The sequence below is a fragment of the Mastigoproctus giganteus genome, chromosome 1 (genome assembly GCF_048544385.1).
Source record: "Mastigoproctus giganteus isolate SK-2022 chromosome 1, ASM4854438v1, whole genome shotgun sequence".
In the NCBI taxonomy this organism is placed as follows: domain Eukaryota; kingdom Metazoa; phylum Arthropoda; class Arachnida; order Uropygi; family Thelyphonidae; genus Mastigoproctus; species Mastigoproctus giganteus.
The window spans coordinates 170,398,602-170,420,272 of NC_143575.1; the positions used below are offsets into that span (position 1 = coordinate 170,398,602).

Below are 21,671 nucleotides of genomic sequence, written 5' to 3' on the forward strand. Positions count from 1 at the left end.
TGCTGGTCTGAAGTGGAGGTGTGGTGTTCTGCTCTGTGTGAGGTATTCCAGATTTTTTCCTACAAACAAGAAAAGTCACAAATCAAAACACTGTGAAAGGAGTATTAATTGGCTAATGCTATCAAACACATTCCTTTCATAGTGAATAGTTGCACAATGTTGTCCACAGCTATATTATTAAGTTCGTCTGGTGTGGAAGCTGTAGCTGAGGGGTCAGGCATGAGAGTGCACAAGCACACTTGCCTTGAGTGACTGGGATTCAAGCCTGCTATTCATTCATGGCTCTAAATACGGTGCTGTTTCTTGTATTCTCTATCTTGTGAACTCTCCTGACCATGTGGTCATCCCAGAGTATAAATAGAAGATTTATTTATTTAAGGCTTCTTAAACTTTAGAAATAAACTGTAAACAGCAGGGCGAAGTAAAATCTTCCACCATGCTCTTGCAAAAACTCAGTCGTCATACAGTCCTTATGATAGAGTACACTGTCATACAGAATCAGTAGACCTTACTTTAAGTGGTCTGACTGCAGTGCAGGTATCAAAAATTTTCTTAGAAATTAAATATATTCTTTGTTGAATATGTGACCTTGTTGAATCCAGTGAAAAAAATACTATAGGAAGTGTTTGTTTACTTTTCTTGACTTCTTCATGCTTTTTTGGGTCTTAGAGTGCCATTCACTGTCTTCAAATACTAACCGTACCTTCAGTTTCAGTAATTTTATTAGGTTAGCAAACAAAGGCTGTTAATGATTGTGCTTTTCACCTTCAAATCAAAAGCCTAAAGTAACCCAATAAGGCAATTTTTTTCCTATTCCAAATGTTAAAAATGGTAAATTTCATCACAAATCACTTTTAGCTATTTGTAACGGTTTTGGGGGTTTTTTCTTTTGGTTTTTTTAGTGGATTCACCCAAGATTTCTTTGTCCAGCAAGAAATCATATTTCTGTCAAGGGATTAATCTTTTGAAAAGTAAACAAATCTCTTGAAAAGATTGATGGATTTTGTGCTGTTTCAATTTTTGCAAATGTTCTCTGATCCTTGATAAACTCTATCTGCATGGCTATCTTTGCATTAATGGTTTCATTTCTTTGCGTTGATGTTTATATCCTGCAACAGAGAAAGTAATATAAATACCTGTGACAGACACATTGATATTACTTTCAATGTTCAGCAGACAAAATACTGTATAAACACAATTTGCACTAATATAGTTTTGGAAGAGTATGATATGGTTGTTAATTGGAAACACTTATAAAAGAAAAACACTCTTATATCTGGTTGAGTTTGTCTATCATTAGAGCAGCAAAGGTTAGGAGCTAGTCTCCTTTGCTCTCAGCTCCAATTATGGTTTAGAGATAGATGAATTCAGAAGAATCTTGAAGTTCCACCAGTGTACAACTTTAGTGTGTATGGGTACTTGCAGTATGTTTATCATTAAAAGTGTTATAAACTAACTAACTTTAAAAAAATCCACATGATATAAGAGTGTAGTGTTGTTTCTTAACTGTTTACAAATTATACTGCCTAACATTTTAAGAAATAATGAAGGCTGTGCAGAACTTTTTAACTGACACTCTGTCTCGGTGCCACTCACCATTCATCTTTAAAAGTTCCAAGTTCTTTTTCTGTTGATATTGTGATTCTTAAGGTGTTTTCAAACAGGGCTAAGTTGTCTGTCATCAGGTGGGAAGGGGGGGGTTCCCTCAACCATTTTTACCCTTACAAACAGACATGTCTTGGAATACACACAATATACTGATGGCATGTAACATAAGTAACCCTGGTACTTAAACTAACCTAATCCAACAAAAATAGCATAACATCCATCCTGACACCTTCCATAAGCTTGTTAAATCCGTACCATAATGTGTGCAGACTGTTATTGACTCACAGGGTTGCCCAAACTGAAACTAAAATATTTCTAATATTTTAACACACAATCATGTATCCATATTATCATACTTTGTATGCTATGGCAGTATATAGCATTTAGCTGCATATGAAGAGTGATAGGCAACAATCTCTTAACCTGCAGAGGTCATTACTGTTTCCTGTTTTTAGCTCATATATATCTACATTTGCCATATATCTTATTTAGAATTTTTTCTTTTTCAGAAACTGGCCATGATGAAAACGAAGGCTAATAAATTTGTAAGTGCTAATTTGCCAGTCAACAAATTCAAAAATCGATTAATGAATATTCTTCCATGTAAGTAATGTTAAACTATAAAATAAATACAAGTTTATGTATAGCCAGATAGTAGTAGTAATGGCAAATGATGCAAGAAAGCAAGCTTACTTGTAATGTTAAGCTATAAAATAAATACAAGTTTATGTATAGCCAGATAGTAGTAGTAATGGCAAATGATGCAAGAAAGCAAGCTTACATAGCAGCCAAAAAAAAAAAAAAAAACCTACTCTCTCTCTCTCCCAGAACTACCATGTCAGTAAAACCTGAAGTTAATGTTTATCAATGAACTGTGGATTATTTTATAGTTTACTTAGGGAAAATACTGAAGTTCACATGTGAGTTCTGTGAAAATTTAGTTTATTGCAGGTCAGGTTCAGGTACAAATAGTATGTGTGGCTTTTTTAAGGCTTTATAGATCTTAAATTTTGTGGGATTAAATTTTTAAGAAAATAAATAATATATAAATTAATAAACATAAAGTGAAACCTCAGTAATTTTGATTGCCCCCTTTTTTTTGTTATTTATGAAAAGCAGAGAGATTTTTCCAGCACAGGAATATAATGATGCAGTTCTAATTATTTTTTCAGAATAGTTTCATAGTCACTTTATAAAAGAAGTAAAACCTTTAAAAAGGAGAAATTAAAATGCAAATGTAAAAAAATTAAGGCATTGTTACTGTTAGATAATGCACCTCAACATTCTTCTGCTGAAATTTTTATCAAGCTATGATGGCAATATCAAGAGTTTTTTTTTTTTTTTTGTTATTTTTTTATAATCTCCCAATATATACCATAGCACTTATACAGCCTTTGGATCGGGAAGTCATACTCAGCTGTACTGAAGGAAATAGTTGAGTGCTTTCTTTGTTTTGTGATTCTCACAGTGAGCAATGATGCTCGCATCGGCCAACGAAAATGCTCTAATTATTTTGGATGGAAACAAAATCAATCAAAAATATTTTATGCAACAGCAATAAATAGTATAGTAATTTGGCAGATGTAAAAGGAATTGAAGATAAGGCTGAATATCATATGGTAATAGAAGAAGAAATGGCAACAGCAGTTAAAGGAAAAATCTATAAGTATCAGTCTTAACCATATGATGCAAGGAAGCCCTGGGCTTTTGTTGCACCAATCAAAAAATAAATTAATAAACCTGTTTCACTCCCTCCTCACATAGGTATATATCCAGCTGAGCTTTGAAGTTCCTCAAGCTGTTAGCCTCAACCACTCATGGAGGTAAAAATAAAACTTCCTGCAATCTGTTCTGACCCCCCCCCCTTTCACCTCTGCCTCTGCAATTTTAATTTCTGGGTTCCTATTTCCAGAGTCATAACATTTAAAATTTCACCCTTGTTAATTTTACTTACACCTGTCAGAGCCATATATACCTTAATCGAATCTCTAAGTTGCCAGCTCTGCAACCCACATATTCAAAGTCTTTCCTCATATGGATGCCCTTTTGCTAATCTCACCAGATGTGTTGTCAATATTTGGACCCTTTTGAGAAGTTGATATCTTTTTAGGTAGGTGCAGTCTCCATACCTGGACATATTCCAAGTGTGGTCTCATCACATCTGAAGCTGGAACTGAAGAAAAAGAAATAAGAAACCAGAAATTATCTCAATACTCTTATTAATGCTAACTTAATATTAAACTTTGTTTAAAAAATCTTATTATTCATATTCTGTTTGATTTGAATTCTTTGTATTCAATTTTGTTTTAAATATGGACATTTTCATGAAATTTTTAGTTTGCTTGTTTTTGTGAACTACAGCTTGAAAATATTTATATATAATTTTATATAACTATAATTTGGGCTTTTGACTAATTTGGTTTATCACTCTCTCCCATTAATGTAGATTACCAAGGTTTTAGTATAGTGTTTGTTAGATAACAGACACTCCTCCACATTGATATTTTTCTATCTGTGATGACTGGGGGATGCTCTGTTTCTTTCACTGACAGCAACAGGCCTTGGGTTTTTACCCACTTCAAAATTTCATTATTCATGAGTCAATCTACAATTATTAATGCTGATATCATTTTTAACTGAATAGGATCAATAAAAGAGAGGAATCTGCTATTCCCTCAGTCTATAGTCTATTTAGTGATGTTATTCAGTTAGTGATATTTTTAGTTAGTGAGCCTTTTTTAGTGATGTTTTTAGTTAGTGAGCTTTTTTAGTGAGATACATGTTATTCAGTTTAAAAACTATACAGTATTATTAATTGAGATCTGCTCAGAAATAATGATAATTTCTAAAGTAAGAATAAGGCCAAGCCTACTACTTGAGGAAATAGAGCATCTGAAAGACAGCAAAGCAGAAAAACTGAATGTAGAAATATGTCTATTGTCTAATTATTTCAATGCCTGCATTAAAAAATACACTCCTTCACTAATAGTATTTATTAAAAATTAAATAAGATACATATTCATATTATAGTTTTGTAGTTTTATATTTATATAATAAAAAAAAGGTATAAATTCAAAATTCTTCAAAGGAATTTTTGAAGTTATACAGAGATATGAAAATAACAAATCAGTTTTATATCATCCTAATTATAATATTATCAACTAATTTAAAATAATTGACATTATGTGAATTCTTATATTGCCCATCTCTTTACTGCTGTTATTTTTAATAAATACAGTGGAACCCAGATAAGAAGTTTTCCAAGGGACTGGAGGTTTAGAACTTCTTACGTGGGAAACTTTTTTAGAAAGGAAAATGACCTAAGTGTATGAAATATTAACAAATGAAAATGAAAAGATACATATACATAAATTAAAGATGATTTTTAAGTAATAATTCAGAATTTATAAATATTTTGTCTATGGGGAAACATTTTTAAACTGAGAATTTCTAATTGTTTAACATTCTGTTCATTAAACTCATTACCAAATTGGAAGGAAGATCTCCTTCAGAGTTTCAACATACCTTAAAAGGTCACAATTACAATAAGACAGAGAACAATCTACTGAGTAATTCAGAACTGTTCAGAAAAATCATAACTTAACGGAAAATGCTTTACTGTGCTTCACGTGGGGTGCTTCCGTAGCCAGGTGGGCAGGAGCAGCAGTGCATAGCACATGCTTCTTGATTAGACCGGGGTTCGAGCCAGTGACTACCAAATACGGAGGTCAGGGAATGACCTCCGTATTTGATGGTCAGGGAATGACCACCGCATATCCCGGAGCAATATGGCCTTAGTTGCTAATGCTCCTAAAAACCAAATAACAAACAAGCTTCAGGTGGTCGAAGCTATCCAATTATGGATATTGATGAAAACAATTGCAGTATGTCACTTCCATTATATCCAAATTTTTGTACTAAAAAGGCTGAACGCATCAGACTACGGAAAATTGACTAATCAAACAAGTTAGTGTGTAGCATAATTTTAGTTCATATTAAATAACCACAGTAGGTGATATCTCATATTGTGAATGCCTACACAACGAGTTGCCCTGATATTGAACCATCTAGAATAAACAATGCTTCGACACTGGATTCTCGAATAGGCAATGCTTCAACACTGGTTTCTTGGCGGATCGCCATTCCTGTGTGGTGGTATCCGCCAAGAATAAGTAACATTAGTCTTCTCAGTGGTGAAGCATTGCTTTATTGAAGGTAGTACAATATCAGAGCAACTCCTTGTGAAGGCATTCACAATATGAGATGTAAAAAACCATGCCATTTCACCTACTTCGGTGGTTTACTATGAACTAAAATGGTGCTTGGCAATAACTTGTTCGCTTACCAAATATTTATAATTTTCAATATTTTTTAATATTAAAAATAAAGAATTTCCATATTTAAAAAGCGTATTAAGTGGGAAAACGTCATTATAATAATACACTGTGTATTTATCATGAACTTTTTATGTGGGAAAACGTTTTATCCGGGAAACTTCTTACTTGGGAAAATAATATATTTCAATATATAGAGGCAAAATTGGGACTTAAGAAACCAAACCTAGTACAGGGGAAAACTTCTTATGCAGGAATTTCTTATCCGGATTCTACTGTATTTAAAAAAAATCATTTCCATTTCTATATACAGGACAAGATGTGCATCTATTTATACTTTGTCTTTATTATATTAGGGAACAAGAAATAGTTAATTTTTATTCATTAATAATGTATTTTATATAATGTCACATGCTAACAGTGCATTAAAAAAAAATGTCATTACACCAACCAAAAAATTATACTTTGTTTATATTCAATGATTTTAGAACAAATATTGCAATAAGATTTTATTTTTAAATATTTTTCTTATATAAATTATGATATTTTAAACTGAATAATCTTTGTGATAATTTCTTTCTGAGATGGGGAAAAGGCTCCCTGCCAAACAACAACTTTCAGCAGCTACATGAAGCCCACACCTTAGAAAACTCAGAGAAACTACATATTTATATTGATGGCTCCGAAACAGATGAAGCTTAGGTGCTGCAGCAATTTCTTCTATCTTCTCAATAGCTGTGTCTCTTCCTTCTGAATGCAGTATCTATACTGCAGAATTGTATGCAATAAAACTGGCCCAGATAATATAAGCAACCAGCATTTCAAGCAATCCTTAAGTGTAGTCACTGTTCAGTCTACTACTTCTCCTCATCATCCCATTCTGAAACAGATCTGATCTAGGTTACATCATTATGAAACATCCAACCAGATGGTCACCTTCTGCTGGATCCCTGGTCATGTTGGCATCCCAGGTAATGAATGTGCAGATCATACTGATAAACATCCTGACAGTGGATGTTTCTGCCATCCGAAAGTGCCATATGCTGATTATAAATCTATTGTTAAAACAGAATGTAGGAATCAGTGGTCTGAACCGTGGAAAACTCAAATCAATAAACTGTTTCAGATTGAAAAAGAACCTCACCTGTGGCCTTCTAGTTTTAGAAGAGGCAGGTGAGAAGTGATTTTAGCAAGACTGAATCAGTCACTCCTATACAACTCATCTATTCTTGCTTATGGGAGAGAACCCTCCTCAGTGTTCCTTCTGTCAATCCCAACTAACAATCAAACATAATCTCATAGAATGCCCTCTATTCTCAAGTATCTGGAAATCCAGTTTTTGCTCCAACTTGCAGGAACTTTTAACTTTATTACACGTTCTTGGCAATAATGCACATTTTGAAGCACTGTTTCAATACTTGAAATGCATAAATTTATATAATCACCTCTGATAACAATAATATAAAGATTCAATCATAAGTAAATCATGAACAAGTATAAATGGCCCAGGAGGCCCTTGTGCAAAAAATCCCTCACTGCAACAACAACAACATTAAAGTGAGTGATATATACCAGTTTTCAATATAACTGAAGAAAATATGTTACATATTTATACTATTAAATTAAAAGATTTTACTCAATGTATGTATGCAAATTTCTATAGTTTGATGGTACCAGATGTATTTGGATAAGTAAATTCTCTACATAGGTATGATGATATACACTGTTTCACCCTGCCATTTTGTTAATGTTTCCAAGCCCAATCTAATGTTCCATTAATAAGTCTAAATGATGGTAATGGTGACTGGCCTGTCATCTATATTTCAGGCTAATTGCCTTTCTCATTACTTCAGACTTGATAACTGAAACCAGATTTTGCTCTGAAACATTAACATAATATCAAGCTCTGAATATCAATATCAAGCATAATATCATGCATAAATAGTATAAAGTTTATTTTAATTTAATAGTGCAAGTGTAAGTTTATTTTAATTTAATAGTGCAACTCCTCTCACTGGACTAACACAATTTTGACTTTCACAAGGTCAGGTCTCTTGGGACTTGCCTAAATTAGTTATGGAAAAATTATTAATTATGGAAACTGTCTCACTAGTCTAACCTTAAACCAATTGTTCATGACATGATAAACTATCCATGTTGATCTCTAAGAAAAGGTGCTAATGTTGCCAAAATACTTAAAAGGAAATTATAATAAAATAATAATAATCATTAACAAAACCATATAAGAAATTTAGGGCTAACAGCCCACTGTGGAAAAATTCAACTCACATATAAGTTAAGGCATTTGCATCATGTCAATACACAATTTAACCAACCAGACTTCTCTAAGCAGCATCTTTTCATTAGATCTCACAATTATTAGCAAAATTTACTTAAGCACATGAGGCACACTCCCAGAACTATGTTCAGGGTCCTACTATAGGAACGGGTTTAGCAACCTTGAACTGCCCAAACACACCTATATTCACTCCGCCTTATATTACTTTCCACTGTTCTGACACTTTATCTTCTTATTTATTGTGAACAATTATATTTACAAAATCAATATCAAGATGCTATTTTTCTACTATAATTGCTTTTTTTGCCTTATAAAGGTTAAGCATCTACATTACCTCTACTTTGTCAGTTATCCTGGGATGTGCTGCTTCATCATGTTTAATTTTGTTTCTTCCCAACACATCTAGCTACTTTAACCTCGTATGTCTTACTGCATTCTAACTCGTGAGGTTGCTTTAACACACTATATATTCACTGAAGCGAGTACGTAACCTTCCTTATTGCCATCACAGCATGCTGGTCTGCACCATACAACGTACTCCTCGACCCTGGCATAGTACTACAGTAAGTAGTGTTATTGACCCTTTGTTCCAACTTCTTATTTCAGCCCTTTCAGTTACCTTTTACTTTTTGCATTTTTAATTTATAGCACTTTTCATTTCTCTGCCTTTGTCGAGTCAGCCATGAAATTTATGTCAGCATTCCATATATTAACTGCTACGCTTAATCTGGCTTCCATACATGCTCATAATATAACTTGGTTTCTTTGTATCTACCATGTGCTATGTATATTTCATGTTAGAAACAGAGGCCTTACTACTTGCTGCATTTCCTTTAGTTTTGACTGCTGAACCCTGAGAAAAATGTTAAAATCGTCAAATTTTCAGCATATAGTAATTTTACTATATTGCTTTTACTTTTGTTTTATTATATAACTTTGATTTCCCGGCTTTATTCCATGGTTTCGACTTCCAGTTTTATTATACTACCTACACACCACTTAGCCACCTTCATTACCTACTCTTCTATATATATATAAAATATTTGTATTTTCAGTATGCATTTGGCATATGTATTATTGGTGTATTTATACAGAAAATACCCAGTTCAATATATAAGTAAATAAGAGTGAAATAAGGGTTTGCATTTATTTTGATGTCAATATCAAAACAAATATGACAAACTGAATGAAAAAATTTTAATTTGTATATTTTATTTTGATAAATTCTGGTGATAGATTTAATTTCTACTACTAAATTATCATCAAACTCTTCTACATACTTGCTAGTTTCACTACACAATTTTAGCAGTAGTTAAGTGTATGTATTGGTGTACATAAAAAAACTGGCCCTTCTGGAGTTTTCCAAAGGTCTGGATAGGCTAACTTACCCTTTTGTAGTGGTGTATCTGCCTTTTGTTATATGCGTGGCACAGCTCAGCAGGGGGGAGGATGAATTTATAATAATTTATTTGTAATTATAAATATAAACTTATAATTAAACAATGAGATAAATCAGATCCAGTACTGAATAAAATACTGAAATCACAAGCTAATTATTTGTAATTTGTATTATTTGTAATTGGAGTACAATGAAGAATTGTGCATAGAAATAGTGGGCCAGTAAATTAGAATGTCTTGTAATGGGGGATTTTAACTTTCCAGATATTGACTGCAATTTGTGGGTTGGACACACCCTTGGGGGCACCACCCCTCGCATGCTAGCAAGACTTTTGTGGATTTATTGGAGGATTGTTTTCTACAGCAACATGTTCGAAGGGCAACCAGAGGGGGGTAATACTCTTGATCCGATTATCAGCAGTGATGACTCATGCATTAGGAATTTGCAGATAAAGGAACCACTAGGTGACTATGATCACAGTCTACTGATGTGGGATTTAATTAAAGATGTAACTACCATTATGGGTAAAGGGAAGGGTTTTTGTTTTCATAAAGGTGACTACAGTGATCTCAGGCAGTTTTTGGATTCTATACTGTGGGATCAACTGATGATGTTAAAAATAGTGAATTCTAAATGGGAGGCCTTCAGGGAATTAATCTTGGAAGCTACTAGGCTTTTCATACCAACTAAGAAATACTGTTCAAAATTTAGGCCTAAATGGATGTCATGAACTAATGAGGCTTGTGGCAGAAAAGAAAAATGCATGCGATGCATATAAATTAGTAGGTGACACAGAAGTATATGGCAGATATAAGCTAGTCTGTAATCAAGTCACAAAGGAGGTTAGGCAAATGAAGGCTGAATACAATAAATCCTTGGCAAAGGATGCAAAAAAAAAAACAAATTTCTTTACTTATGTAAACTCTAGAAGGAAGGGGATGAATCAGATTGGTCCACTTGGTGTTGGTGGTTCAACTGTTGATGATCCAGCTCAGATAGCTGACAAACTGAATGAGTATTTTGCATCTACATTAACACATGAAGAATTGTAAGGAAGGGGAGGACAAAAGTTTACTAAACTCTAACAGGAAGCTAAATCATTTTGTAATAATGGAGAGCAAAGTGGAGGCAAAATTGTTGAAATTAAACATAAAAAAGATGCCCGGGGCAGATGGAATCTATCCAGTTAAATTGAAGGAGGCAGCAAGGGAAGTAAGCAAACCCTTAGCCATAATTATGAGAGCATCCTTAGATTCAGGGTAGGTTCCCATGGACTGGAGATCTGCAAATGTATCCCCAATTCACAAACATGGTTCAAAGGGTGATTCAAATTATTATAGACCTGTTAGTTTAACTTCTCTTCCGGGGAAAATAACGGAGACACTGGTTAAAGATGTGATGCAGAATCACCTAGACAAGACTGCAGTAATAGTTCACGCACAGCATGAGTTTGTTAAGGGGTGGTCCTGTCTGACCAATTTGATTGGATACTACAATGTGGTCACAAAGGAACTGGATGCAAAAAATAATTTTGGTATCATTTTTTTTTTTTTTTTTTTTTATGTGAACCCCAAACACGAGAGGTATTAGAACCTATAGTACTTAGTACCGTTAGAGGTTGAGAAGACGAAAGAAGATAGTTGTTGACATTGGACTTGAACTTCTGTAGATTGTAATTTTCAGGAAATACGTATGAAGGAAGGTTGTTCCAGAAAACGGCAGTTGAATGAATAAATGAGGAAGATGAAAAGTTGGTTCTGTGGGTTTGAAGTTGGACAGTAAATGGATGTTGGCTGGTGGAAGCATGTGTTCGGACTGTTTTGAAAGAGAGAGCAGGAATTATAGAAGCCAATTCAGAAGAACAGTGCCCATGGAAGTATCTGTAGAAGAGGCATGCAGCAGAAACAGAACGTCTATGAGAAAGCGAGTGGAGAGACTCTGTTAGAGATTAATCATTAATTAACCTAATTGCCCTCTTCTGAATGGAATCAAGAAGCCTGAGAGAGGGTTTTGGGAGCACCACCCCAGATGTGGGAACAATATTCCATGGCAGGGCGGATTTGTGATTTATACAGAGTGAGCAGCTGTTTGGAAGAAAAGTAATGTCGAGAGCGAAAGAGAAAACCAAGTTTTTTAGATGCAGAGGAGGCAATATTTGTAATGTGCTTGTGCCAAGAGAGATTAGAAGTCAGGGTAATCCCCAAAAGAGATATATCATTTTGCCTAGAAATCGGAGTGTCACTAAAGATAAGCATAGGAGCAGAAGAATCCTTTTTTTGAGATATAAGACAAGACTGAGTTTTAGAAGGGTTGAAATCAACTAAGTTGTCTTTGCCCCACTGGAGAATTACCTGAAGATCGGCATTTAAGGAATTGGTAGCAGATTTTCGAGAAGTCGAAGCTGATTGAGCAGGACAAGGTTTCTCAAAATGGAAAGTGGAATGCAATGTGCTATCATCGGCAAAACTATGGATAGGATTTCCAGTCAATGGAAGAAGGTCATTAATATACAAGAGGAAAAGAGTGGAGGAAAGAACTGAACCTTGGGGGACATTGGCATTAGTGGAGAAGTTAGAAGACAGAGAGCCATCTACCATCACCCTCTGTGAGCGATCAGAGAGAAAACTGGATAACCAATTACTAAAAACAGTTGGCAAACCATAAGATGGAAGCTTGTTTAGAAGACCTTTATGCCAAACACGATCAAAAGCCTTTGAGATGTGAAGAGCAACTACTTGTGTTTCACCGAACCTTTCCATTGAATTAGTCCATAAATGGGTAACATAAGCCAGAATATTACCAGTGGATCAACACTGACGGAATCCATACTGGCGATCGTTGATCAGACGGAAGATTTCTAGGTAGTTTAAGAGTTGGCTGTTAATTGATTTCTCCATTACTTTAGAAAGAGTAGAAGTAATTGCAATGGGACAATAATTGGATGGGAGGGATTTGTCACCCTTTTTAGGAACTGGCTGGATATGAGCAAATTTCCAAGAAGAAGGAAAAACACCTTTGGAATAAGAAAGTGAAAAAAGGCGGCAAAGAATAGGAGTAAGTTCAGGAGCACAGGTTTTGAGAACAAGTGGAGAAATACCATGAGGACCTGGAGCTTTCTTAGCATCTAGATTCATCAAAATCCTTCTGATATCCTTTTGACGGAAGACCACAGGAGGCATTGAATGGAGCCTGTTGGGAATGGTGGGAGGTGTTTTACCAAGATCATTAATACATGAGATGGAAGTAAAATGGGATGCTAGCAGGTCAGCTTTATACTTGGCTGAAGTGACAACAGAACCATCTGGTTTAGACAGAGGTGGGAGCAGAGATGGGCAAAAGTTGCGGCCAATAGCTTTGGCAAGAGACCAGAATGCTCGGCTACCATTAGGGCAAGAAGCAAGTTTTCTACTCTTAGCCTGTTCAAACTCTAGTTTGGACTGATTAATAACTGCTTTACAATTGTTGCGAGCTTTGGTGTAGGCAGAAAATGAAACTGAAGAATTAGAAACAAGCCAATTACAATATGCAACATTCTTCTCTTGCACAACCTTAGCACATTTATTGGAAAACCAAGGTTTAGATAAAGGACGAGATTTTAAAGTGGAGTGTGGGATAAAGGATTCCATTCCTGCAAGAATAATTTCACTGACATGATCTGAGCAAACGTTGACATCAGAAGTTTTGAAACAGTAATCCGACCAAGGAAAAGAAGTCTTGCAGGTCATCCCATTTTGCATTCTTGTAATGCCAAACAAGACGAGGTTGGGAATAGCCATGAGATAAAGGTTCCATTGGAGAAGAGACAATCACCAAGTTGTGATCTGAAGTGCCTAAAGGACCTCTAACTTCGACCGTGTACTTAGAAGGGTTGTTTGTGAGAAAAAGATCAAGCGTATTGGCTGTATGATTAGGATTGTCCGGTATTCTTGAAGGTAAATGAACAATCTGTGTGAGGTCATTAGTAATTGCAAAAGCCTCAGCATCTCGACCTGCTGGGTCGGTGTGACTAGAAAACGGAAGCCAGCTGAGGTTGTGAACATTAAAATCACCAAGGAAAATTACCTCACTGTTAGGAAAGTTGGACTGGAGAAAGTCAAGTTGCAAAGAGAGGAAGTCGAAGAGCTCCAAGTGATTAGTGGAGTTGGGAGAACGGTAGAGACAACAGATGAATTTGACACAATGAGGTAGAGAGATTTTAAGCCAGAGAAGATCAAAGAGAGGAGATTCCAAATTGCCACGTCTCTGACAGGGAATATCAGAAAGGACATATGCACAAGTATCACCTTTGAGGCAAAAGGAATCATACAGCAAATAATTTGGACAACTGAGATGAGCAGTAGTTAAATCAACCGATAACTGAGATTCTGTCAGAAAAAGTACATGGGGTTTGGCAGACTGCAAGTGGAAATGGACATTGTTGAGATTAGAATCGAGACCACGTATATTTGTGAAATGAATTAGTAAGTGCTGGGGAGGTTTAGATCTTTTCGCAGATAAGCTTGCTCTATTAGTTTGACAATTCATGGTGTATTCAATAGTAAGAAAAAGTGGGTGGGACATGCTGTATGAAGTAATGAAATTTTAGGATATGGCGTACACGTGGTAAGAATATACCCAGATCCTTGACATAACATGGCCTCGACAATGCTCCCCACATACACACTACTCGGACTCCCTCCAGTCACTATCTGGCAGAGTAGAGGTAGCAAGATTAAACACTAGCTGAACCAGAAGCCTCCTAGAGAGTTACCAATAGGTTCGGTCCGGTGTACTAGCTAGCGGGCGGCCTGCAAACACCGTTTTAGAGCTGTACCCTCGAAATGTAAGGAATATTGGATCTCGCCACGACGTTCATCATAACCTCAAAAGTCATCAATCATACTGCATGATGGAAGAGATAGGGAAGGGTTGACCGGAACTTAGCTCTAGAGACTAAACATGGGTTCCACCACTTCAAGCCTCCAATAAGGAAAGTGGTGGCATTTCACCGGTTGATGAGTCATCTACCACCTAGTACTGCCTGATAACATAGAGGGGCGGCATTCCTCCATGTGGTGTGGGCGCCACACCTCAACCTCTGCTTACGCTGGTTTACACCTGGGTGGTCACCCACCATGTACTTGTGCATGGAGGTTATACCCAGGATTACTAACAGTTCCACCATCGTGAAGGTGCAAGCAGAGGATTTGGCTGTCACAGACCATCCGGACTTCGCCGAAATTGGGTCCACTTGACTTGAGTGTCACCCGAATATCAGTTCCATCAGCGTTTTAGACTCCCAGTTAGCAAGTACAGCTTTTCTGGCATATCTGAGAGAATGTCTGTGACGACCTCATGTACTTGGATTTCAGGAAAGCTTTTGATACTGTTGCACATGGAAGACTGTTGTACAAATTGGAGCAGTATAGCATTAAGGACAAGTTGCTGCAAGGAATAAAGGGATAGTTGAGTGGGAGATGGTAGAGAGTGGTAATAAATGGACACTGTTCTATGTAGATTAACATTATTAGTGGAGTTCCCCAGTGTTCAGTGCTGGGCCCATTGTTGTTTTGTGTATTTATTAATGATAATGATGAAGGTATATCAGGCTTAATGTCCATGTTTGCAGATGATACAAAGGTTGGTAGGGTTGTTAATGATAGTAAAGACAGTATGCTATTGCAACAGGATCTAGAAAAGTTAGGTAGATGGGCTGAGAAGTGGCAACTGAAGTTTAATATTGACAAATGCAAAATATTGCATATGGGTAGCAGTAACCCAAGAGAAATGTACCAATTGTGTGGTACTACACTCATGGAGGTGTAAAATGAAAAAGGCCTGGGGGTAATCGTGCAATCGTATATGAAGTTCTTTGAGCAGTGCAGATGGGCTGCCCGAGCAGGTCATGGAGTTTTGTCATTGATATATAGGAATTTTGCTAGCAGAGACAAGGAGCTGATTATACCTTTGTATAAGGCAGTGGTCAGGCCACACCTTGAGGTACTGCATACAGGTCTGGAGACATTATTTTAGGAAGGATGTAGAGTTGCTAGAATGAGTACTGAGAAGGGAAACAAGATTGGTGAGAGGAACAAAACGGTTCTCTTACCAGGAGAGGCTTAAATTCTGTAAGTTGCAGCATCTGGAGACTAGGCAACTGTGAGGTGATCTGATTGAGTGTGTACAAGGCCTTGCATGGTTTGAGCAGGTGGGATGATAAGATACTTCCACTTTCTGAGATTAAAGCCGACCGGGCTAGCCGAGTGGGTAAAATACCTGCCTGGCAACCCAAAGGTCGCGGGTTCGATTCCCGCCTCGGGCTTGGATCAAAGTACTGCAAAAACCTTGGGAGGTGCAATATGGCCACAGAAGCCGATGCGCCAACAACTACCAAATCAAATCAATCTGAGATTAAAAACCTGGGGAGGCATAGATTCAAATTGAGACAATAGATGTGCAGAAATTTGCCTTTAGCCAGTGAGTAGTTGATTGCTGGAACAGACTTCCATCTGTTGTTGTGGAAGTTGATAGCTTAAATAAATTTAAGGTTGAACTAGACAAAAATTTGGAGTGATGAATGGGTGAAATGGGAAGGTTTGTTTTTTTTTTTTTTTTTTTTTTTGGCTGATATTCTATAAACTTGCTTTCTTGCATCATATACCTCTGCTAATGCTAATAATAACATTTTATGCTACACTTTTATTGGTCCATGAAGTGTGTGTAGTTTAAATGTTTGATAAACAAACTTACCAATTTGAAAGCTGCATGTGTACTCATATTTAAAGACAAAACATTATATTTCACTTGTTATAGTTATTTAAAGTAGCCAAAATGAAAGCTGTGTTTGCTTGTGTCCTTACTTTTGAAGACAAAGCACTATATTTTATTGTATTCCACTTTATTTAAATATTAATTTATCAATGTTTCATTACTTATTTATTATTTTATAAATAAGGCATATAATATTAATATATAAAATAAGAATATAATAGTAATATTCTTTATTAACCCTTGAGTGAGTTTACTAAACATGCATATGTTCCATATACTCAATTTTCCAAAGGGATGGGCTCTTTCTTCATAAAATTTTGAAATTTTTAAAAATGAAATCTTCATATGCAAATGCTTTTAAACATTAATTTCTTCTTATTTTAACTTGATTCTCCAGCATTAAAGTTAACTTATTGCCAAATCAAACTATAATTTGTAAAAAAACTTCTAAAATATCGTTAAAAATTAAACTCATTATTATTTACAATTGTAAAATGTAAAATTACAAAAATACAAATACAATTCCAGTAACAAAAATTACAATATTTTATTTTTATAATGTTTAATGAGAGATTTGATACTGTTTATTTTTATCAGTGAATTGATATTTGTCATAGCAATGCTGCGCAGAGTATTTTCTAAATTTATGTCAGAAATTCCATTAATTCATATATATATATATATATATATATATATATATATATAAAAAATAAACAGCAAGCAGTTTATTATATATATTTCAAAAATGACTGCGGGCTGTGGGGGTTTCCTACCGCTGCACTATAATAACAGTAATAAAATTTGCTTTATTTTTGATATACAGTATGTAGTTTTTTAAATAAAGTTTGATGCTTTTTTTTCTGTTGCAAATGTATAACAGTTTTTAATTTCCATTAAAAAAACTGTTATACATTTGAGTGTGAAACAGATAACAAGATTTGGACTACTAAGATCTTTTGAATAAAAGAGTAAAAGAGTTTTGAATAAAAGTATCAACTTTGGAGTGTCCTTTTTGGGTGGGGGGGCTGGCTTATTGCTTTCTGATATAAAATCTATTGCACCACCAAATTAAATTTAAAAGCAGAATAGTGAATTCAAACAGATTTTAAGTGAATTCATTTTAAAACATATTTTAAAGTATGTTATGTATACACAGTAATGGAGGCCACCCACTGGTGTATGTATGTTTTGAAACAGCTGTCCTGGCATTGTCTCAGTTTTAAATGCATAGTAGATTGTCCATTTGATGATGCTATATAATTTAAAAAGATATAACATTTTAGGCAACCTTGGATAATAGTGTTTGTCTCTAAGTTTGACATAGAACCAAGCTTAAAGCTTAGTTCTTGTCATTGAAAACGATTCCAGCAAGTTGTGGAGGGAACAGAACAATCTCCATGATTGCCTACCTAACACACAGTAATGCCCTTTAAAATCTGTTTGAATTTGGAATCCTATATTAGAATAGTGGATTTTCTGTAATTTATATCACTTAGCAATTTCAGTGAAAGGGGTATGGTGCACTAAACCCCCACTTTCTATAATAGTCTGTGCTACATTCTTCTTACATGCAACTTGACAAAACATTTTGACATGATTTTAATATCAGTTATTGAATATCAGATTCTTCTTTGGATTGCACTTGGTGGAGTTGAACTAATGGAAGAAAGGGACTTGGGAGTTACAATACAGTTAGACATAAAGTTCTCTGAACATTGTAGACAGGTTGCAAGGAAGGCCCGTGGTGTCCTATCGACGATTTATCGAACATTGCTAGTAAAGTTAAGGATGTCATAATCCCATTATGTAAGGCTATTGTTTGACTACACTTGGGATACTGTGTTTAAGTATGGAGACTGCACTTAAAAAAAAGACATCAAGCTTCTTGAAAGGGTCCAGAGATGGGTAACTCGCCTGGTGAGATCGGCAAAAGGGCATCTATATGAGGAAAGACTTTGAATATGTGGGTAGCACAGTTTGGAAACTAGGCATCTTAGAGGGGACTTGGTTGAGGTGTTTAAGGATCTAAGAAGCAATAGTAAAATGAATGAGGATGAAATTTTCACTGTTATAAATGATTCTAGAACTAGGACCCGTAATTTCAAGTTACAGGGGAGATGCTTAGACTGGATTGCAGGAAGTTTTATTTTGGCCAGCAAGTTATAAATTACTGTGTTGCCTACATGGGTGGTAGAGGTTTACAGTTTAGGAAAATTCAGGGGTCGGCTGGATAGTTACCTACAGGAGAAGGGAAATGCCTAAGTTGTGTATTTCCTTTTCTTTTGTTATTATTAATGATTTATTTTTTTATTTATTATTATTATTTTACTCCTTTTTTTTTTTTTTTTTGGTGGTGCAGCATAAGCCTTAGCTTCCTTGCACCATATGGCCATTACTAATACTACATAATAAAATAAATAAATAAATAATATTATATCAAATCCCATTGCATTTGCTAATTCATTGTATGCACTAAGAAACCCTTTAGAGGCCTTGCACCCTGTCACTTAGAGACTTCCTGTTAATTTTTGCAGAACAAAGAATAGATTTAATCAATTCCATTTAATCAACCTCTGAATCTGAATTGCAGAAAATCTCACTAATTTCAGCTTTTGCAAGCCAAAATTTTTTATAAGACAACAAATGCAGCAACTTCCTTCAATTTAAAATATATCTACTCTTACCTGGAAATGCAGATAAGAGATCACATCATATACCGAGCAAATCTGAAGACAATTCATAAAAGTTGCCACTGTATTTTAAATGTACTTGAAGTGATTTGTTGTTGAAAACATAGATGCTCCTGGAAGTCCAAGTGCTAAGCACGGGCTTAACAGAACACGTAGAAAATGCGTTGTAACTTATGCAGCTTGCTATGAAGCAGGACAGAATTTGATATGGTGTGGTGTACCATAGAATAATTATGAAAGAAGGAGAGAGTGAGAAACTTCAGACAGGTGTAAGGGACATTTATAGGGGTTGTTTAAGAATTACCAGAAAAGTCACATTACAGAAGTCAATACAATATGCTCAAAAATATGGTCACATGACATCAGTACAGAGTATGATCCCCTCTAATGGCTAAACAGGCCTGACAGCAGTGAACCATGCTCGATATAAGGGTATCTATAAGATTCTGAGGCAACAAATCCCGTTCTTCCACCAGTGCAGACCTTAGCTCACCAAGTGACTGAGGAGTTGGCTGTTGGCATGCAATGTGATGCCCAAGGGCTTCACATTGCATTAAGCCACACATGTTCAATCCGTAGCCAGGTGGGCAGGAGCAGCAGTGCATAGCACACGCTTCTTGATTAGACCAAGGTTTGAGCCCATCTCCACCAAATACGGAGGATGCGGAAAGGTCAGGGAATGACCACCGCATATCTCCTGAGTAATGTGGCCTTAGCTGCTAATGCTCCTAAAAAACCAAATAACATATTCAATCGGATTTAAGTCTGTGACTGTGCTGGCCATGGCAGTCACTAGATATCTTTAGTTTCAAGATATTCCTCCACCATTTGAGCCCTATGTGCAGTGGCATTGTCATGCATGAAAATAAAATCTGGGCCAACTGCTCCCCTAAAAAGTCACACATGGGGTTCAAGAATCTGTCCTCAGTACCTGTGCACAGTTATGGTAATCCTATCAAAAACATGAATAGGCGTAAGGCTGTTGATTATTATTCTACCCCACATGAGAACGCCGCCTCCACTGTAAGTGTCCCTTTCTTTGATGTTTGAGAGATGGTACCACATTCCTCATTATCTCCGGGTGAATAACATCTAGAATCTGTTTTCAGGCTAAAATGGGACTCAATAGAGAACAGAACTATACCCGATTTGTCAGGTTCCAAGTCACATGTTCATGGCACCAGTTTCAATGAGCTCTGCAGTGGTTTGGGGTTAATGGGATCCAAACCACTGGCTTCCTTGCATAGAGTCCACTTGAACTGAGCCTTAACACAGTCCAGTTGGAAATGTTTTCACCTATGGCTACAGCAACCTCAAGGGACAGTTGATGACAGAACATCATAGGGTTCTGTCTTGCTGCTAGAGCCAGATAGCAGTCTGTTGTGGTTGATGTAGCCCTCAAACGACCTTGGCCAGCTCTCCTTATACTGGTTCCTATCTCCTGAAATTGCTTCCATAGTACAATGCAAGATAACACTGCATGACACATTAAGCCAACATGGCACCTCTGCCTGCAACTGCTCGATTTAAAGTTATCCAGTGGCCCACCATCTCAAAGAATCAGCTAAATGACAATGACCTACTGAAGAGGTGGCTATCCCACTGAGCAAGCCAAAAAATAAGAATGAAGTGATGTGGTCACAACTCGTTTTATAGGCGTGAATAATTTGCATAATGTGTGACTCTGTAATGTGGTAGATCAATTTCTGTTGGATACTTGGAATTTGCATGCCAGGATATCTATTATATCAAATATTCATCTTCAGTGACGCTGTTCAAAATAAAGTATTCATGTTCATGAAAAACCTTGTGTTCTATTAATTTTGTCGAGCAGTGTATGTATGTATGTATGTACTCATGAAAATATATAGAGAAATGCTAACGTGGTTTGAGAAACATGACTGAGAATGGCTTAGTTGTATAGTGACTAGTAACGAGACATGGATCATTCATTATGATTCAGAAACAAAATGCCAATTCAGTGAATACAAGCATAATGATTTACTCTACCAAAATATCGAAAGCTGGCTAGAAAATAAATGGTGGTGAGCTTTTTTTGAGTGGATATCCTCATCATGTGCTTTATGCCAATTATTATAACTATTAATAAAGAAGTTTATGCTGAAATTTTTCAAAAAAAGCTGTTCTTGTGCAATTTGCAACAAGCATCCTGAGTTTTCTGACTGACCAGTGGCAGTTCTTTCATCGTGACAGTGCAGACCGCATTATTGTTTAAAATGTTATCCAGTCAATGGATGCAGAAATACTGCCATAACCTTTCTACTCTACTGATCTGGCTCCTGGTTGCACTGATTGCATGATTGAACTGAATGGCAAGCATTTTAGTTTAAATGAGAAATCTCAAACAGCCACAGTAATAACTTTCTGTGACTTAACAAGAAATGGCTTTTGCAAGTGGGTTCATCGATGAACTAAGTGCATGCGTACACTTTTAAGGAGATTATTTTGAAAAGGAGAGAGAGCACTAGCAGATCACAGAAATGAAAATTAACATTAAGGTACATCCAGCCCAAGAATTAAATGAACAACCCATGTATAAAGCAGTTGTTAGGCTACATCTTGAATACTGC

The 21,671-nt window shown here is 35.9% G+C and overlaps 1 protein-coding gene across 11 annotated transcripts in view; it reads left to right on the forward strand.

Annotated features, from left to right (window-relative positions):
* The window catches only part of LOC150091249 (tyrosine-protein phosphatase Lar-like), a 1,641,114-nt gene that overhangs the window by 1,499,585 nt on the left and 119,858 nt on the right, over positions 1–21,671 (forward strand). For all 11 annotated transcript variants that reach the window (XM_090374921.1, XM_090374965.1, XM_090374991.1 and 8 more), the window contains one exon: positions 2,118–2,211. In XM_090374921.1, the coding sequence (XP_090231047.1) occupies positions 2,118–2,211 (94 nt within the window). The remainder of the gene's footprint in view (positions 1–2,117; positions 2,212–21,671) is intronic.